This window comes from Aplysia californica, unplaced genomic scaffold, assembly GCF_000002075.1.
Source record: "Aplysia californica isolate F4 #8 unplaced genomic scaffold, AplCal3.0 scaffold01066, whole genome shotgun sequence".
NCBI classification, from domain to species: domain Eukaryota; kingdom Metazoa; phylum Mollusca; class Gastropoda; order Aplysiida; family Aplysiidae; genus Aplysia; species Aplysia californica.
Window position 1 is genome coordinate 82568 of NW_004798336.1, and position 14066 is coordinate 96633.

General features: G+C 41.9%; 1 protein-coding gene across 1 annotated transcript in view; it reads right to left on the minus strand.

Annotated features, from left to right (window-relative positions):
- Nucleotides 1–14066, minus strand: part of LOC101848395 — a gene marked incomplete at its 5' end in the record, with an annotated part of 76418 nt that overhangs the window by 11164 nt on the left and 51188 nt on the right. Inside the window, 7 exon segments of the mRNA XM_013089862.2 lie at nucleotides 1302–1406; nucleotides 4104–4206; nucleotides 5241–5344; nucleotides 7813–7963; nucleotides 8703–8821; nucleotides 10364–11900; nucleotides 12725–13036. Of these exon segments, the coding sequence (XP_012945316.1) occupies nucleotides 1302–1406; nucleotides 4104–4206; nucleotides 5241–5344; nucleotides 7813–7963; nucleotides 8703–8821; nucleotides 10364–11900; nucleotides 12725–13036 (2431 nt within the window).

Consider the following 14066-nt stretch of genomic DNA (forward strand, 5'->3'; position numbering starts at 1 on the left):
ATTCTCTTGTGGTAAAACTCTTAGCGGGTGGTTGGCGGGTGCTCTGGTGTGGTCTGCTTCTTCTTTCCTATCAAACATCTATCGTCCTTATCTCCCCTTCTTCTTTTTTATGTTTGTTACTCTCTTGTAACACCTCTAATCTTCTGGCGCTTCTTCTGCATTGACTAACTGAATCTGGAAGTGCATTGTGTTGTTTGAACTATGTCCCTTGATACTGGATAATTAGGAACAGGAAGTTGGATCAAAATAAACAGTAGTTGAAAACCAACACGACTGTGTTTCTCTGTCTGTGATGTAGACTGACACTTAATCCACTTCAACACACACACACACAGACAGCATGAGTTTTTTCAATCAGGTTTTTACTTTTGCTAAGACTTATGCAGTATTTGCAACACAAAGAGATCACACGAGTGCCAAGTTAGTTTTAGTAGAGGTTTTACGGCACTTGCAACAGCATAAGGTCACATGAGCGCCAGAAGATTAGAGGTGTTACAAGAGAGTAACAAACATAAAAAAGAAGATGGGGAGACAAGAATGATAGATGTTTCATAGGAAAGAAGAAGCAAACCACATCAGAGCACCCGCCAACCACCCACATTGCATCTCACTAAAGACATAGCAGGATGTTACACATGATAGACACATTGGATGGCAGTTATTAGTTTCAGAAAGTTTTAGGCAACGCAATTGGTCACATAAGTGCCAAATATTTGAGGTATTATTAAAGAGTAACATACACAGGAAAGAAGGAGAGGAAGTGGGTGGTTTGTTGAGTACAAGTTGAAATATTTGCCATTGAAGGAGGCTTGCTTTCAGAGGTAAAATTACTGAGAAAATGGCCGCCAAAATTTGGTTATTTATAAATCCCGAGAGTCCATGGAAATGGACAATTTACATTTTTTGTGCCTTTAATCAACGTTTTCAGTAAAACCCACACATAAATGGGTTTTTTAACAGACATAAAGGTGCAGAGCCAAAAAACAAATTTTCGATAAAAATTGCTAAACTGGCGGAAAACTGCCAATTTCTACAATTTCATTATGTTGACGAGAGCCTGATTTCACTACGCTGTCTCATATATGCCAGTAAACTCCTGAAGGCTAGCAGTCCGATACAGCAACAGGTTTGTTTATTTTACTCATTTCTTTACAGAGATTAGAAATGAGTGGTCATAAATTGGCTAATAAACATTTTACGGCCAGATGTCAACACAACCAGTTGGATGTAAAGCTCACAAAATAAAATAAAATAAAATAATAATGAAACAAAATATTAGATTAAAAAAAAAATTCCCATACCGTGCCTGGTGGGCTGGGCATGGGAGGTGGGGAGAAGGCGATGGGTTGAAGTTCCTCCATCCTCTTGCCACTCCTCAGCTCTTCCTTCTGGGATGTGTAGGAAGTCTGCACGGAGAGAACACACTTTGAGTTTGAGTCCTACAACTAACAAAAGTTTATTAGTTTGAGTAAAGCAAAACAAGCACATTGATAAAAGTTGTTTTGATTGTTATTTTAGTTTTAGTAGAGGCTTTACGGCGCTCGCAACTGCATAAGGTCATATGAGCGCCAGAAGATTAGAGGTGTCACAAGAGAGTCATCATCATCATCATCCAGTGCCAGATCTGCGACAGACATCGGCGATCATGATTTTCCATTCATTTCTTTGCTCGGATACTCTCAAGAGAGTAACAAACATAAAAAAGAAGAAGGGGAGATAGGGACGATGGATGTTTGATAGGAAAGAAGAAGCAAACCACACCAGAGCACCCGCCAACCACCCACTTTGAGTTTGAGTATGAGTCCTACCACTGACAAAAGTTTATTAGTTTGAGTTAGGAAAAATAGCACATTGATATTAACAATTATTTTGATTGTTTGTTTGTTTGAAAAAAAGAAACACATGAACATAATAACAGTCATTTGGTGAATGGAAAAAGCAAGATAGAAAGAAAAGAAGTACAGTAGTCTCCGCCTAAACGTTCGGTACCCGGGAGGGCTCCTAATGGAGCGTTTACGTGAACCTTTGCCAAGGGGGGAAAGGCGCGCAACCATCTCATTCTCCTCGATAATTTAGTCACCTCCCATGGGGTGGGGGGTGAGTCACTTTTGCGAACAATGTGACGACTTGTTGCTGTTTAGCAAAGGACTCCCCGGCCGGGGTTCTTTAGTTCTAGTTTTAGTAAGAGTTTTGCGGCGCTCGCAACCGCATAAAGTCATATGAGTGCCAGAAGATTAGAAGTGATTCAAGAGAGTAACAAACATAAAAAAGGACGATAGATGCTTGATAGGAAAGAAGGAGCAAACCACACCAGAGCACCTGCCAACCACCTACTATCGCAGTTCTGGCTACCAAGACGTTGAATAGGTGATTTTAAAAAAGCAAAAAGACAGACCCACGGTACCGATGTGTACCAGCGTGTCAGGAGTAGATACACGTAGAACAAACAAGAACACTTGATAGCTTCAAAAACTATCTTAAGCATTTTCTGTTCCCATAGGCCTGTCCTTCATAAGCTTTTAGTGTTATTTTTATTACAGTTGTTCTGTGCCTACATCTGAATGAAAATAGTCTGTGTGTGTGTGCATAAATATATATTGCATGAGAAGGAAGGAAGTAGTAAGAAAGGTTTTGAAAATGGGTATTCCAATGTAAAGTGCTTTGAGCTACTTTTTTGGAAAAGCGCTATATAAAACTGATATATTATTATTATTACTATTATGTAGGAGGAAACTGTTGGTGATTGTCATACCCATGACTCACAGAGGGAAGACTGCTCAGCCAAGCGACCACTCCCGACTGCCGGTCATCTATTGCAACTCGATAAATGCAAGGACGTCATAGGACATTCTGAGAAACTTCTCTCTTGTTTCTAGTGATTCATTGAACAAGTCTGATATAAGTTCTTCCAGCGCAGCTGATTGCGGGCAGTATTGCACACAGACATAAGTCATTTTTGGCAGCCTTTGAGATACGTCTGTATGCAATACTGCCCGCATGATCACTTTACTAATCCTTACTCCTGATAGGCCTGTGTTCTACAGCACTCACGCGGGTTGCGCATCATTATAGGCCGAACTAAACGTTACAGTCATCCAAACACCAGTAAGAAACCTTCTCTCAAAGACGCATATTTCGTCCAATCAAAAGACATCCTCTCCTCCCAAAACATATCGCTTGCCTAGTCATAGACCTATGTGTAGGTGAAAAGTTCAGTGTGATGTTTTAGTAGAGGTTTTACAGCGCTCGCAACTGCATAAGGTCATATGAGAGCCAGAAGATTAGAGATGTTACAAGAGAGTAACAAACATAAAAAAGAAGCAGAGGAGATAAGGATGATAGATGTTTGATAGAAAAGAAGGAACAAACCACACCAGAGCATCCGCCAACCACCCACGTTAAGTGTGAAAACGCTATCCATTATCCTCTTTGTTCTGCATGAGGAGCAGTCTAAAAAGATATCAAGTTGTCTCGACTCCTTGTCGAGCTTTATCTGTCGGCATGTTTCGCGAATCGAAGTATGTGTTTAGAGGAAGCGAGTGTGCGTTTGTATGTCTAAATTGTATAGTAAAAAACTTGTCACGTGTAGAAAGCGTGTGTTTAGACGGAGACTACTGGAGAACTTCGAGATAAGAGAAACACACTGGCACAGTAACAGTCGAGAGGTTAGAATCCTCATACTGAAAATTTTTCAAGATTTAGACCGATTTGAAAAAGTTTCTTTATAATACTTAGTGGCTTCTGTGGCCTAGTGGTTAGGCTACCGGACTCGTAATCGTAAGGTTGCGGGTTCGGGAGTGATCTTGTCAGTTTCTTAGTGTTTGAACGCTTAACCAGCTGCTTGCACTGTATGCTTCCCGGGAAGCTGAGAATGTTTCTGAGTGTTCTATGGTCTGCTGGGGTAATAATATAGTGTAAAGCGCATAGAGCTTGCTTTCGAGTGGGGATATGTGCTATACAAATGCTATTTATTATTATTATTATACTTGGTGTAGTCGAGACCTTTGAACCCCAACCGCCTCCCCAATCACCCCCAACCCACAAATTTATCATCATCTTCATTTTGCAGGCAGAGAGTTGTAATAGCAACAAAAAAAACTTACCTGAATATCAGCTTTTTTCAGTTGACAACAGCTGATGTAGTCTCGGAACTCGGCCATTTTATTTACCATCTCAGCTGTGGGAGTTTTACCTTGACTTTTTAGGCTGCAGGGAAAAAAAAGAAAGAAAAAAATGTATTAAAAAAAAAAAGTAATTTAGAATTACAAAATTAAAACCCCCCACAAATTTCAAATTGATCTAAAATTTATTTAAAAAAAAAACAATTCAATTCGACACAACAGGAACAATTTCTTAATTTTTAAAAATAATTTTTATTTGCACATTTGCATAAAAGTAAAAAAAAAACAACACTTCCGAGTCTGATATGCAGCTTGACCCGTTTTTGGGGTAATAATCGTAATAATCCAAAACAATTTTTGACTTTTGGTGCTTGAAGAATGCACGTGCCTTTCAACTAAAGAATTATTGAGGGAGTGCTGTTTCAATGGCAGAATAATCATTACTTACTGCAAGCCCGCATGATAACAATAACATTCCGACAAGAGGCAGATAAAGTAGATGTCGCTGTGGTGGTGAGAGGGCCTGATTATTCACACACACAGCCACACACGTACACACACATACACACAGCCACACAAGTACACACACATAGCCACACACGTAAACTCACTTTGGGATAATAGACTGTAGTTGTCTCCGGTTATAGCTACCGTTTTCTGAATCTCTCTCTCTCTCTCACACACAAACACACTCACAGACACACTGAGGTAATACAGTCTCCGGTGTCCTAATTCTCACCCTCTCTCTTTCTCTATCTGTTACACACCCAAACACACAATCACTGCGAGATAATAAACTGCATCTTCCTCAGATCACCAGCTACCTCTCCGTCACATGCACACACTGACATATGTACAGACGCACACACACACAAATTCCCCGAGGTATTTCAGTCTACAGAGCTTTCTTTCCCTTTCACCCTCTTTCCCATGGACTCACTAGTTTATTTTAGTAGAGGTTTTACGGCGCTCGCAACTGCATAGGGTCAAATGAGCGCCAGAAGATTAGAGGTGTTACAAGAGAGTAACAAACATGAAAAAGAAGGAGGGGAGATAAGGACGATAGATGTTTGATAGGAAAGAAACAAAGCACACCAGAGCACCCGCCAACGGACTCACTGTGAGATGATAGACTGTAGTTGTTTCAAGTTGCGGGCTGCCTCCCTGATGTTCCAGTCCATCCTCAGGGTAGACAGCTGACACCTTGTGGCCAGGGTCTGTGCCTAAACAATAAAATAAAAAATGTTGGTTTTGGTAAGGAGAAGCACACTTGACACAATAATAATGGTCATTTAGAGCAGAGAAAATGTAATTTAAGTAGTTTCGATTTCTTTTCTTTTAATGAAAGTGCTTTTGCACCCCCTTTGACACAGCGCTCACAATTGCATAAGGTCATATGAGCGCCAGAAAATTAGAGGTGTTACAAGAGAGTAACAAACATAAAAAAGAAGGAAAGGAGATAAGGACGATAGATGTTTGATAGGAAAGAAGGAGTAAACCACACCAGACCACCCTCCAACCACCCACCCACATATTTTACTTTTCCGATCCAGTACATATCCCCACAGTAAAGGCCATTGAATGCAAGGAAAAAAGCAATTTGTTTTTGAGTCGAGAAAAGCGCATTGACACATTAACTATCATTTTATATTATTTCATTTTTTATTTAGTAGAGGTTTTACGGCACTTGCACCTGCATAAGGTCATATGAGCGCCAAGCGGTGGATGTCATCAGAGAAGTCCCTACAGAGAATCAGACTTACTCTACTCACCTCTCTAGCTTCAACAGCACAAAGTCTGTTTTGACTTTCAAGGCAACCGGGAAATAGCGGGTCACAAGAGTGTGACAAACATACAAAAGAAGTAGAGGAAAATGACGATAGTAAGGATTAGGAAAGAAAAAGCAGCAGTTCCCTGTTGCAGTTCAGGCACAGTAATGAGCATGACTTTGATGATGGATCAGCCCATTTACAATTCTACAGTGCATAAGAACAAGAAATGTCCCCCCGTTTGGGAATGGCCAAAAGACACTTCAGTCAGTGGCACTGCTGGGGGTGTGTGTGTGTGTGTGGTAACTGTCATTTAGTACAGGCAAAAAGCATGACTGACAGAAACAACAGACAGAAAGAAAAGAGGGACCAATTAGTGGCACCCTCCAAACACCTGCTCTCAGGGAAAAATGAACAAAAAACCTCAACCACTTCAAAACCATGACAAAAAGTCAAACTAAGAAAGAAGTAGAGGAACAAGACCAGCTAAAACAGCACTTGCCAACCTGGGTGGTATCATTTACCAGTGGGCCATTTGGGAACATTGTTGGGCAGTAGAGATCACTACAGTAGTGACAGGTGCTATTTTATGCCCTTCTTGGAAATACACCTAGGTCGGTGGTTCGAAAATTTCAGCCTCTTGACGGTGGAAAAAGTGTGCGCTAGCTTTAGAAAGGATGACAGGCACTTATCTAAAACTATGGAAACTGAGAAAGAAATGGCAGATCCAGACCATCTTATGTTTGTTTGAGTAAAAAAAAGCACATTGTGACAGGAAGACAGTCTTTTAGTTTTAGTAAATTTTATGCCACTAGAAACACAAATAGGTCATATAAGTGCTAAAGATTACAGGTGTTACTAGAGTAAAATATACAAAGAAAACAAGGAGAGACAAGGACGACAGATGTTTAATAGGAAAGAAGGAGCAAACTACACCAGAGCAACCCCCAACCACCCGCTGATAGTCATTAAGATCAAGGTAAGACAATATAGACAGAAATAACAGACAGAAAGAGAAGAAGGACCCACCAGAAGAGCCCTTAAACTACCCTCCAGATCACACCATCACAACCCCCCCCCCCCCCCCCCTCCCAAATTGACATCCCTCTCTGATCATCAAAAATATATACCAACCATTGAAAGTAAAATTGTCTCAACTGCCGCAAATTTAGGAACTAACAACAATATGATTAGATTAACATACAAACTGAATTATAAAACTTTTAATGATGCATCTATCATAAATATACAAGTACTAGATTTTTCAAAAAAGTAACCACATTACAAAAAGCCAAAATTCTCAATAAATTGGATTTTCCACAACAATGGTAGAGACACTTAAGACAATTTGGTTTTCATGGGTAGCAACGTGACAAAATGAGTCGCTTGTTGCACACAGCTGTTTCGAGATATCAAGAAAATCTCCATTTTCTCTCAACTGGGTGTTTTAGACTCCTCAATTTCAACCGTCAAACAAAAACAACTCCACTGATACCGCATTCACTCATTCATAGTCATAGAACTTAAAACAGATCTTTACCTTAACACCCACAGCGTAATAGCATCACTTAGTCAAAATACAACAGGTGACCCATTTTGTCTTGTAGCAGCACACATGACTATCATTACCCCCAACTACACCCCTGTTCAACATCATAACCCCTCACCTCTTTAGTTTTTTAGTTTTAGTAGAGGTTTTATGGCACTCGCAACTGCATATGGTCATATGAGCACCAGAAGATTAGAGGTGTTACAAGAGAGTAACAAACATAAAAAAAGAAGAAGATGGGGAGATAAGGACGACAGATGTTTGATAGGAAAGAAGGAGCAAACAACACCAGAGCACCCGCCAACTACCCACATTTTGTCTTGTTGCAACACACATGACTATCATTACTCTGTCCAACATCATGACCCCTCACCTCTGCCAGCTGTGCCCGGGTCACTTCCTTATCCAGTTGTCCGGCTAGCCCTGCCATGTCACCTCGCTCCGACAATGCAGCCATTGCCTCTTTCAGCTGGGACCGCAGCTCTTCTTTTTCCTCTTCTGACTGCCTCAGCAAGCCTGTCAGTCTGGAAAGGGTATGATTGAAATTTAAGTTTTAGTAAGTTTTACAGCTCTTGAAACACTTATATGTATTTTAGTTTTAGTAAGTGTTTAACGGCACTTGCAACACAATAAGGTCATATAATTGCCGAAGATTAGAGGTGTTACAAGTGAGTAACAAACAAAAAAAAGAAGGAGGGGAGATAAGGAAGATAGATGTTAGATAGGAAAGAAGAAGCAAACCACATCAGAGCACCCGCCAACCACCAACAGTAAGTTTTACAGCTCTTGAAACACTAATATGTATGAAAGTGCCGAAGATTAAAGATGTTACTGGAGAGTAACATACAAAGAAATGAGAGAAGATATAGGACATATTTGATAGAAAAGAAGGAGCAAACCATACCAGAACACTTACCAACCACCCATGGACATGATGTAAAAAGTAGCGTTCTTAACAGATGTATCATGCAGAGTGATGTGCCAATGACAATAGTAGCTTTCCTACAACACTAACTTTTAGTTTAGTTTTAGTAGAGGTTTTACGGTGCTCGCAACTGCAGTGGGTCATCAGAGAGCCAGAAGATTAGAGGAGTTACAAGAGAGTAACAAACATAAAAAAGAATGAGGGGAGATAGAGACGATAGATTTTTTATAGGAAAGAAGGAGCAAACCACACCAGAGCACCCGCCAACGATCCACAAAAACAGCATCAAAACAGAATTATGAACAAGGTCTCTAAAAGCAACAAGCAGCGGCACTAACCTTCCCTTCTCCTCCTGTACCTGGTGCGCCCGGCTGGACAAGTCCTGCCTCTGAGTGACCAGCTCCTGCATGGATGCTTCCTGTAGTGCACACAGCTGACGGCTCTCCTCCAACTCCAACTTCACACATGCAATATAGTGAAATTACTTATTAGAGACTTCGATTAAGGGAAGCAAACCACACCAGAGTTTTAATTTAGTTTAGTTTTAGTAGAGGTTTTACGGCGCTCGCAACTGCATAAGGTCATATAAGCGCCAAGGGGTGGATGTCAACAGAGAAGTCTTTACAGGGAATCAGACTTACTCTGCTCACCTCTCTAGCTTCAACAGCACAAAATCTGCCTCGACTATGCCTCCGGAAATAGCGGGTCACAAGAGTATGACAAACATACAAAAGAAGTAGAGGAAAATGACAATAGTAAGGATTAGGAAAGAGAAAGCAGCAGTTCCCTGTTGTAGATCAGGCACAGTTATGAGCATGACATTGATGAATCAGCCCATTTACAATTCTACTATGCATGAAAGAGAAATGTCCCCCCTTTGGGAATGGCCTAGAGACACTTCAGTCAGTGTTGCTTCTTCTTTCCTATCAAACATCTATCGTCCTTATCTCCCCTTCTTCTTTTTTATGTTTGTTACTCTCTTGTAACACCTCTAATCTTCTGGCGCTTCTTCTGCATTGACTAACTGAATCTGGAAGTGCATTGTGTTGTTTGAACTATGTCCCTTGATACTGGATAATTAGGAACAGGAAGTTGGATCAAAATAAACAGTAGTTGAAAACCAACACGACTGTGTTTCTCTGTCTGTGATGTAGACTGACACTTAATCCACTTCAACACACACACACACAGACAGCATGAGTTTTTTCAATCAGGTTTTTACTTTTGCTAAGACTTATGCAGTATTTGCAACACAAAGAGATCACAAGTAACAAACATAAAAAAGAAGAAGGGGAGATAAGGACGATAGATGTTTGATAGGAAAGAAGGAGCAAAGAACACCAGAGCACCCGCAAACCACACACTCAATGATAAGGACGATAGATGTTTGATAGGAAAGAAGGAGCAAAGAACACCAGAGCACCCGCAAACCACACACTCAATCAGGTTTTTAGTTTTGGTAAGAGTTTTGCAGTATTTGCAACACAAATAGAGCATATGAGTCTGAGTGTTACGGATTAGTGGTGGTTCTAGAGAATAACATACAAAAAAAAAAGGAGAGATAAGGATTTAGTTTTATTAGAGGTTTTACTGCGCTCGCTACTGCATAAGGTCATATGAGCGCCAGAAGATTAGAGGTGTTACAAGAGAGTAACAAACAAAAAAGAAGAAGGGGAGAAAAGGACGATAGATGTTTGATAGGAAAGAAGAAGCAAACCACACCAGAGCACCCGCCAACCTTCCACTATTTAACAGTTTTAAACCCAGAAAACATAATTTTTCCCAAATGAGAAAATTGTTTCATGTACATTTTCTTGCTTTTAAAAAAAATTTTTTTTAACATTAAGAAATTGAATTTTCCACAAAATATTTCATATATCACAGATTAAGAAACTGCAACAACATTTTTGTTGAAGATCTTGGGCTTTGTACACGTGAACAGCTGTCTGATGGTTAAGGATGTTGGGAGAAATAAGACTTTGGACTGGGGGCCACCAACCTTGAGCTGTTTGTTGGTGGTCTCCGTGTCCCTGAGGCGGGCCGTCAGTTTCTGGGTGTTGGTCTGAATCCGCTCCAAGATCTCCATGGTCAGCGCCGTGTTGACCGCAACTGATGCCCTCGCTGGAGCAGACGTCTGGGAGCTCTGTTCACGCTGCATGACTACAGGGAAACTCAACGGAGGAAGACTATCTCGTTCTGCGCTGCCTGAGAGCATTGGTGACGACGAGTCAGTAGCAACAGTAACACCCGTGAAACGATGAGAGGGGTTCGAGTGAAAATCTGTTGACTGCGCCGAGGAAAATTTCGCTTGTGAGGATGATGGCGAAGATAACGACGAAGATGAGGACGGAGGTAACAAATGTTGTAATGAAAGAGAGCCCTGGGAGGGAAAGATTTCCGCTGGACCTTGACCGCCCTCCGACAATGGTGCACTGGGCACAGAGCCCAATGACATGGGGCAATATTCACGATTTCTAAATTGCCCCCCTATACCCAATCCATCAATATCTTCAGACGGAATCACGGAACGATGCAAATCACCGAGAGATGGCTGTCGCGATGGCGATGACGTCGACAATAAATCTTTGGGCAACAAAATCCCTGGTTCAAAATCACCGACCGCAGGGAACGTATTTGTAGACATTTGATTCTGAAGACCATACAAACTTTCGGATTCTTTTTCTCCAGCCACACCTGATATAGCCGAACCACCAACAGCATTTACAGAGCGGTCTGGGCCATTTATACCAAAATTACTCCCTGATTGATACACAAAATCCGAAGAATCACTCTTTGGTAAGGGGCCATCATTTCCACGATACGTACGCTCTCCAACTAAAGACCCAACATAAGGGAATTTCTTATTCAAAGAGCTAGACTCATTCATCTGAGACGAGGAAGATTCAGAAGAGGAAGAAAGTGAAGAATGACGGTGAAAAGGGGAGCCAAACGGCATAAAACTAGACCTCATTTTATCCACATATGACCCACCATCACTTGCGGGATTCATTGTACGCACACCACCATCATCATTGAGCAACGATTTATCCTCATGACTTAAGTCTAAAAGCCTGCGGTCCGAATCACTGTAAGAACCATCTAAGCCACTGTCCGTCCCCCATATACTACTTAACCCTAAAGGATCCTGTTTATTCACCCCAAACTTCGAACCTGGACCCAAAGTTTTCTCCCTTCCAATAACAGGGCTGTTAGGTAAAAGGCTACCCCTGCTCATTTCCGAAAACGGCAGAAATGCAGTGTCCTGTGAATAGCCTGATGTGTGGGCGTCATCAGCGGAGGCTGCATACCCAAGACGTGCCGGCTTACTCCGACTCTGGCCTAAGCCTGAAGACAAAGGAGGCAGCACGCCGCCCAGTGGTGGCACAGTCCCCGATGTGTTAGGTGGGGCAGCCTGAAGGTCGCTCCCCTCACTATCACGATCAGACGTCTGCGACTCTCGCTCTTCCTCCTCCCCGTTTGGCCCACTTCCTGTACTGCCGTTGGATGATGGTGGACGCTGGCCAAGGACCGCAACCCTGGGTTATGAAAGGACGGAAGAAAACGGGAGTGAGAACAATGTAAATAAGTGAAAAAAAAACAAAAGCACTCTAACAATAATAGTCATGTAGCAGAGGGCCAAAAAAAAAAAAAAAAGTACAATTTGCTTTTGAGAAGCAGGTTGACAAAGTATCTGTGATTTAGTGGAGGGAAGAAGTAAGAGAGGCAGATATAAATTAACAACACAGGGAAAGATAAGATACAAGACCACCAAGTGTTGCTCTCCCACTACATCCTAAAACACGGGAATGAAAATAATGTAAAAATGCATATCAATACAGCCGAACACACATTAATACAACCAAACACATGCACTAGTACAACAAACAGGCAGAGACACACATACTAGTACACCAAAACACACACATACACATACAGACAAGCATGCTAATACAACCGAACACATCCGCACAGACTTACAGGGCACTAGTTTTAACATTTCACTCCCCCCCCACCCCCCCATGAGATAGTTTAGCATAAGTGGAGGTTTTACGGCGCTCGCAAGAGCATAAGGTCATACGAGCGCCAGAGGATTAGAGGTGTTACAAGAGATTACAAAACATAAAAAAGGAAGAAGGGGAGATAAGGACGATAGATGTTTGATAGGAAAGAAGGATCAAACAACACTAGAGCACCCGCCAATCACACACTCAATCAGGTTTTTAGTTTTGGTAAGAGTTTAGCAGTATTTGCAACACAAATAGACCACAAGAGTGCCAAGGTTTAGAGGTTGTACTAGAGAGCAACATACAAAGAAAAGAAGGAGCACCCGCCAACCACTAACACAACGAGATAATCGAACCTGCCCAGCCTGGATCCCGGCCGGAGCGTCTTCTTTCCACGGGTGGGCAGCGCCACCCTAGGGGCTCTGAGCGGCTTGGGGGCAGAAGATTGCGTGCTCCCCGAACCCACCGAGTGGCTGGAGGAGGCCGGCGATGCAGAACGCTGGAGATCCTCGCTGGACACCGACGCATCCGAGCTTCTGCGCGATAGCTGATTGGGGGCCGGGCTCTGGCTGTTGTGAGGGGCGGAGCCTGAGGGTGAGGGGGACAAGCCACGGGGAGCTAGGGCGTCAGTTCGCCAGGAGTCTGACAGGGATGGGGTTTCCATGCGCCTGAAAGGACACAAAAAACACATAAATGAGTGGTGAATTCTGTGCATTTATTAGGTACTTCACCATGCACGCAAAGAACTTAATAATGAGTTCAATTATTCGGTGGGGGATTCATTTCATGGAGTATCTCTATCAGTTTGCTAGGATGTTGTTTCCCATACAGCCCCAGGTCATCATGTAAAACAGGATCACAGCAGCCCACAACTTAAACTATGTTGATGAGGCATGAAATATATGGTCGCTTTTAAGCACAAGGGGGCTATCCCGAAAAATACTGTTCTGAGAAAATTGAAGGTAAAGTTTTTGCCCCTTGTTCAGTTTCTTTAGAAGACATAGAGAGTTCTCTCTGTAACCAAACACACATATATACACCAATGAAACCAAATTTTTCGTATAGGTAGGGCAATGCCCACTTTTGGTGTAGATCAAGATTTCTGGAAAACCCCGAAATCTTGGTTAGCCCGCTTGTCCTTTAAAGCGACCATATAATCCTGGCATTTCACTATTTCAGGTATCTTTTTTCTTCCAGAACAAAGGGAGAAAAAATCCTATAAATAATGCAAAAAGAGTGAGTGAAAGCTGTTCACCACAACTGTCTATCAATTGTGTTCTCAATAAAAGATAAAACTGGGCCTCCCATTCTGAACTGCCCGAGTGAGCAAAACATCAGGGATAACCTTGGGGTAACAGAGGGGTTGTCAATTTGTCTATCAGGAACAGGAAACAGCCTGTCCCCGTGGTTCAATGCACCCCGCATAAATTATTTAGCAAAATTTGATCATTTTTTGCATAATTTCTTATTATTTTTCTTTAACATTCTTTGTTAAAATTAACAGAATCGCATAATTTCACATTTTCGGGCTCAGTTAGCATAATTTCAGAATTTTTCTTGCATAAAACGACAGGAATAGGAAACAGCAGGATCTGATCACTGCGATGTGTACAGACACATTTGGGGGGGGGTTATACTTTGCTTTTGTAATATACGAAAAACATACTTGTCACTGGTCCGTTTAGGTGGGTGAGGGGG